At 42.1% G+C, this 7,309-nt stretch overlaps 1 protein-coding gene across 1 annotated transcript; it reads left to right on the top strand.

Moving 5' to 3' along the window:
- Window positions 1-1,610: 1,610 nt before the first annotated feature.
- On the top strand, window positions 1,611-2,621 carry LOC134457416 (neuropeptides B/W receptor type 1-like). The gene has a single exon (XM_063209431.1). The coding sequence runs from the start codon at window positions 1,611-1,613 to the stop codon at window positions 2,619-2,621; it is 1,011 nt and encodes a 336-aa protein (XP_063065501.1).
- Window positions 2,622-7,309: the final 4,688 nt, after the last annotated feature.

Raw genomic sequence — 7,309 nt, 5'->3', positions numbered from 1 at the left:
GAGTAGTTTACTAATTCCATCTTTTGTACCCTTTCAGAACATTTCCTGCAAGTCAGTATGACGTAGAGTAGTCTTTCTCAATGGGGGCTCTACAACCCCCGTTAAGGATGCAGCTAAGAGGGGGCAGTACTTAGTTGCCTCAATTGACTCTATTTTATTGGCAAGCTTTGCATGAGGTCAAGAGTGCGTTGGGAGGCTTATGCTCATCGGGGCATTTAAGGTTGAGAACCACTTAGTGTAGTAGAAAAGCGTACGGTTGGTCTGAGCCGTTCATAGATTCAGTCCATTTCAAATTGTGTATTTTAGGAGCAGGGTAAACATTGTGGCTTAATATTTGTTTAAAAGCTGCCTATGTGTGTCTAAAACCAGACATCAGACACAATGATCTAATTGGCCTCTGTATTTATGTATGCTACAGGACACCTTAATTTCCCCTCGGGATTAATAAATGATACTCTACTCTAGTCTACTCTACTCTACTGTTGGGTTCTGTTACATGTTAACAGAGCAGAATAAAGAAAAAGAAAAAGGGGACAACTGCTTTTGATTTTTGATTTTGAACTGATTTTGATATTTTGATGAATTGTCTCTCAAAAGGAAAAGGGGAAGTATGAGAACGTCAAGTCTCCTGCCATCAACCTGACCCTGGCAGTGATAAAACTGCTCAGTGGAGTGTCAGAGGAGCAGCAACACAGTGACAGGAAGACCTCCCTTTTTCAGGGTGCATGGCAGTCTACTCCCTGTCAGTAGAGACCAATGAAAGCTGAAGTAAAACTGCCTCTCGCGAATACACACACACAGTTTGAAAGATAAGAAGCGAATAATGTCGCTATAAGTGCCCATGGAGGTGGGAGTCTAGGTGTGCCAATGCGCTAAGATCAAGAAAACCTGACACTTTGTAAGGCTGATTAAATAATTATTACTAAATATAATACAGGTAATATGAAAAATGTATGGATTCGTTTTGTGCCGCTATATTATGACATGCAATGCAAGTGTATTTATGAATACAGCACAAACGAATTGGGCAGCACTGTGTGTAAATCGAACACAAAATCTAAACTTCTACAAAGTTCAGTTCTGTGATTAATGGGGTTCGTGTTAATCAATTTGGGCTACTTGCACTTCCAAAATAAATCAGACCTCCTTCAGCGCTCTTGGAACTTCCGAGGACAATGAATATAAACAGACATGTCATCATTTACCTCCATAATTTCGTTGGACAGCACGCCCCCTGTGCGCGCTCTGTGCGTAAAAGAGGCGCCCCGCTGTAGTCTTGCTGTACCCAACCAGAGATCATTCACAACTCTAACCGCGCCGTGCCGAACGGATCAGGAAACCTGGGTGAACATTCCACTGCCTCTGAATTCTCATAAGGTAATACATGTCTGTTTCAAATTATATATATATATTACAATAATGGTAACGTTATAGTCACCGGTTACGCACAAGAATGCCATTTATGGTCCACTTGTCTTTGGCTGAATCTACGTGCCATTTTTATATACAAATTGTTCATGTACACATAATAAAGGTTTTTGTGTGTTTCACACGTTCTCACTTTGTTTTCTTTTTGTATTTGTAGGCTGTGTCATTGGATGTTAAAAAGGATGGAGGACATTTGTGTAAACTACACTTTCTTTTCCAACTGGACTATCTCCAAGGAGCCCTACGTTCTGAGTAACCAAACCAAACTAAACTGCTCTTCTCCACCCTGGCCCCTCTATCCGGACTTCTACGTCGTTTTACCCGTCGTTTACTCGTTGATCTGTGCGGTGGGACTGACGGGCAATTCAGCAGTCATCTACGTGATTTTAAAAGCGCCCAACATGAAAACAGTCACAAACTTATTCATCCTGAATCTGGCTATTGCTGATGCACTTTTTACACTTGTTCTACCGATAAACATTGCCGAGCATTTGTTAAACAGCTGGCCCTTTGGCGACACGCTGTGCAAACTTATTCTCTCCATAGACCACTGCAACATCTTCTCCAGCATCTATTTCCTTACGGTCATGAGTGTGGACCGGTACCTGGTGGTGCTATCCACGGTGCGCTTGCAGCAGATACCCCATCGGACCTACAGGTTCGCCAAAGCTGTCAGCATCTGTGTGTGGGCGCTGGTGATCGTTATAGTCTTGCCGTTCACCGTCTTCGCGGGCATCTACGTCAGTCCGGATGACGCAGGGAACAGGACAAGCTGCGTCCTCCTCTTCCCAAATCCGGAGGGTCTCTGGTTCAAGGCCAGCCGCATTTACACGCTGGTCCTCGGCTTCGTCATCCCCGTGTCCACGACCTGTGTCTTGTACATTGCCATGCTGTACAAACTGAGGACCATGGAGCTTAACCCAAACGCCAGGGCGCTGGTGAAAGCCAAGAAGAGGGCGACCCTGATGGTGTTCATGGTTTTAGCGCTGTGTTTGTTCTGCTGGACTCCGTTCCACCTGAGCACCATTGTCGTGCTCAGCACAGATCTGTCCCCGAGTCCGTTGGTGATTGGGATGTCCTATTTTATCACCTGTCTGAGTTACGCCAACTCTTGCCTCAACCCATTCCTGTACGCCTTCTTTGATGAGAGTTTTCGAAAGGCTTTCAAGACAATTTTGAAACGAGGATTCTAGTTTGTCAAGAAGTGAAACCACGTTTTGGAAACGAATTTCATTGAATTTACTCTTTAAAGCAACGTTTTCTTTCTGCTCAAGTGCGAAAGTGCTTTCTGCGTAAGTGACTGGACGCTGGACACAATTTAAAACCGACCGTTATGGGCCAACGGTGACTATGAAGACTAGGAAGAAAACAATCGTATCGTCATACGCGTCATCGTTGGAATTATTACATCTATACTGGTAAAACAGATATCTTATATGGCAAGGCATATGAATATTGCACTCTTTTGGCATACAGTGACAAAATGTGATGACAAACTTAGTAGTGTGGCATGTAATTGTTTGGTGGTTGTGCTATAAATGTACTGTGTAGATAACTAATATATGCATACACTAATACATCAGTATTGTTGTCGCAGGTGTAACCAAGCAGTTAAGTTACAAGATATGACAAATTTAAGACTGCTGAGTGAAAGTCTTCCATTGCAATACTGTTGCGCCAACTCAACACCTGTCGTTTTTCTGTCAATAACCTATGTAGCCAGCAGAGAGCAGCAAAGCTCTTAAAATAAGACCAGGATCTGCCTGTGACATCTGTAGGCCTACTACAACTTTACCCTGAAAAGGGTTTGGTAACACTCTATTTGACGCTGGTGTCATAAGCATGTCATTACAGTGCCTTAATAGTGTCGTGACACAGCCATAGATAAGTCAAAAACATTATGTCCTTATCATAAACATTTTTTAACTGTTGGCCTTAAGTGACATTCGGTTATGACAAAGACAACCTTTGTCGGCAAAGACAACCTTTGTCTTTGCATTTAACCGAATGTCACTTAAGGCCAACAATCATAAAATGTTTATGTCATGGACATAATGTCTATGACACATGCATAGCATAACTGTGCCTTGACACTATTATGACACTCTAATGACATGCTTATGACGCCGTTGTCAAGGTAAGTGTTACCAAGTGTTTTGTCTATGCATTAATGTGCTATTAATCCATAATAAGTTTGGCAAACTTGAATCAATTGGCGCCACACGGCAGCCTCCTGAGCTGTTGTGTGAATGTGGGAACGTGTATGTGTGTGTGTATGTATGTGTGTATGTGAGTATGTGGGTGTATTTTGAAAGCGTTTTGAGTCATGAACTTCATAGTTGTGATTCTGTCTGTGCTATATAAATACACGTTGTATTGTATTGTAAAATACAAAATAAAGAGGCTATTTGGATTCTGCCCCATCACTGGTGGACTGGTGTTTATATAACGATAGTTCACTGAAAGTTACTGCTGTGCTGTGGAGCACAGATGAGGAAAGGACAGGGGACTAGCACAGTGGTTAGAGGCTATGGAAAAACTGGACCAGGGACCAAACATCTAAATTTTCAGACATGTAAAAGTTGTATCGAAATTGTTTTCTTTCAAGGGACCCATGTCTGGTGACACCCCTGTATTTATGAGCACAGACACAGTTTGAAAAACAATGGGTTGTTCCCATCAACAATCTTCCGATGTCTAATTGATTGGGCCTAGACTAAATATTCACATAAATCTCACATTTAGTCTGGTGTGTCAGGCTGGAAATGTAGTGCAGGTTAGTATTCATGATTAGAGGTGAGTAGAGTTAGTTATATTATGCAGGGAAGCAAATAGCTGCAATAGCTTCTTGAAGGTTGAGAGGGATGACCCTGCTCTTGTAGCAACTGGTAGCTGAAGCCCAGTTTATGGAGGCAATAACTAAGAAAATAAAATGAAAAGTACATGCCTGCCACAAGGCGTGTCCTCTAGGCAGGTGACGAGACATCACAGTGGTTTATGTTCTAAAACCTTGCGACTGCGATTTGACATGACCAATATTTGAAAACTGCTTGCAACTCCTTGCAACGATTAATTCACACAGCTGCAACTCATCGCTGCAACTCTCTGCCTCGCCCCGTCTTGTCGCAAATCTTTAGTGTGAACTGGGCTTTATTAGTCATAATTGGGACTGGGCCCAAATGACATAGGCTACTATGTGCATTACATGTACGGTAGGCTATGTGATTTTATCTACTGTATTTCTAGTACCACTATTGTGAAATGTTGCAACATTTTTGTAAAATCAGTAATCAACGTTAAGTCAGCGTTGATGCCTTCTACCAATAAAAACTTACGGTAAATTCACAAACATTCCTGCTATTTATTGAGGTTATGTAATCAGTGATGAAAAGGAATTGCTTATGGTAACGATGAGCAATAGCACTAATATCATGGGCATAACTACCATTGAGGACACAGCGGTCATGTCCTCGGTATTTCTTTTTTTGGCTGAAGAGTTTGACGCATTCTAAATGTACAGTATGCAGTACAGCACACAGTATTTGACCTCAGTATTTGAAAATGTCTGGTTACGGCCCTGGGCACTATTCATTCCTGTTGGTAGTAGATCATGTGTTGAGTGAAAATCAATGTATATAGTTTTGGCTCTGATAATGTAAGAATAATTGAGAGATATACAGTGTCATCTTATAATGCAATCTGTATGTTTGGAGCCAAAAACCCTCAGCAGAGAGCCCAGTTCGCAAGCGTATCAAACTGCTTACTCAACATTTGTGGAATCTAAAACTAAGAAGACTGGATGTAATTTCACAAAAACATGCAGGTTGCCAAGGTACTGTTCTTATGAAAATAAACCTGTTTTAATATAAGCACAAATTCATATATGAACTTAAAAGACTTAAAATCACTGCCAACATGTTTCAGCCTCATACAGAGCCTTCATCAGGGCAAAAGTGAACAAACAGTAAGTTACATTAAAGCCTTTTTTTAAAAAAAGAGGTGTTTTTCAAGAGGAGGACATTTTTGTGGTCGCCAAAGAGAGAACCTTCTAGTTACCAACTGCTTACCACCTGTATGCTGCAGCCCTGCAGTGCTAGCCTGATTATCATGACTTTCAAATCTCTTCGAGACTTGGTCTGACCAAGACCATAACAACTAACATTCTCAAACGGCATGGTTGACCCACCTCCCTTGGTTTGCAACTGGTCGAGGGCAGAAAAGGCTAAGCCAAATTTTAAACCAAACATTTTGGACAGCTCTTTGAAAGGAACGAGCAACTATGATCCGGATCCCGTCACACAGAGCCATAAATCCCATCTCTATTTGGTGAGATGCAACTTAAATATAGTTTCACTGTTATGCAACCCCGTTTTTGAATTGCCTTTTTCCAGCCGAGTCAGCATTCCAAATAAAAGACCTGACTGATTTCGATGCAGCCAAGTGACCCAGGCCAGTCTTGGCTGCTCCATCCCAAACGTACGCCCCCAATAGGCCAATAGCATCGTTAATTGCCACTATACTCCAAATATGCCGCGTCAGCATCCTCAGTAGCAGTAGACTCACCCACACACACACACACTCCCACCACAGCAGGTTGGAAGTCCTGTCTTGTTTGCTTTTTTTCAAGATCTTGGTGATTCAAAGAAGATTTCAAGATTGCTGAGGGAGCTAAATTGGTCTTACTGTATATGGTTCTATTTTTAAGATAAGATATTGTCACACACACACACACACACACACACACACACACACACACACACACACACACACACACACACACACACACACACACACACACACACACATTGAGAAGTGTCCAGTAATCATCTGAATACTTGGCTGTATTGTGGATTGTGCTTACGACAGCTTTAAAATTGATTTCCTAGTTTTCTCTGAAATAAGCACGCTCATCATTCATCTGTGGGCACCGAATTCATCACATATATTACTATATAATAACCAACATTTTTATTGATGTATTTACAACTACAACACCACCATCACCTCCTCTGTCTCGTTTCTCTCTCTCTCTCTCTCTCTCTCTCTCTCTCACACACACACACAGACAGACACACACACACACACACACACACACACACACACACACACACACACACACACACACACACACACACACACACACACACACACACACACACACACACAGTTTAGTAGGCTTTTATTTGGATCACAGAGGGAAGGAAGGATTACAGATCCAAACATTAAAGGAAATATTCTGCAGATTGGCAAGTATGATGAAATCAGAATAATAAGTCCATTAGTCTCTATGGATAGATATGGCATCTCCGTCTCCAAATGGACAAGCTTCGTATTATGGCAGAAATTGAACAGAATTTGGCAAGTGACTTTGCACTCTTTTTGCGTAATACACGCACGCACATGCACATGCAGGGGCGGATCTAGTCGTTTTGGGGCCCTAGGCAAATATTAACAAGGGGCCCTCAAAAGTCATTATGTAGACACAACATTCTGTGTTTTGGTGCCATTCAAACGTTTTGTCTCATACAGATCTTTGATTACTTTACATAAGTAAAGTAATGTGACACATTAATGTGACACTTTAAGATCAAGCCTGCATTTTTGCGTGTTTACTGCGACTGGTGTGACAGTTGGGGCCCCTATGGAGGACAGATTTGGTCGGGGCCCTAGGCAATTGCCTAGGTTTGCCTAATGGAAAGTCCGCCTCTGCGCACACGCACACACACACACAGTTGGAGTAGAAGAGAACACACACAAGAGGAATAGAAGAGAACAACAAGCTACAGCACAGATCCATAAATCTCTCTCTCTCTCTCTCTCTCTTGCTCTCTCTCTGTTTCTGTCGATTCACCTGCCTTCTTCCTTTACACACACACGCGCG

This window comes from Engraulis encrasicolus, chromosome 10 (genome assembly GCF_034702125.1).
Source record: "Engraulis encrasicolus isolate BLACKSEA-1 chromosome 10, IST_EnEncr_1.0, whole genome shotgun sequence".
Taxonomy (NCBI): domain Eukaryota; kingdom Metazoa; phylum Chordata; class Actinopteri; order Clupeiformes; family Engraulidae; genus Engraulis; species Engraulis encrasicolus.
The sequence above is the reverse complement of the archived record's forward strand: the minus strand, read 5'-3'. Positions and strand labels throughout refer to the sequence as shown.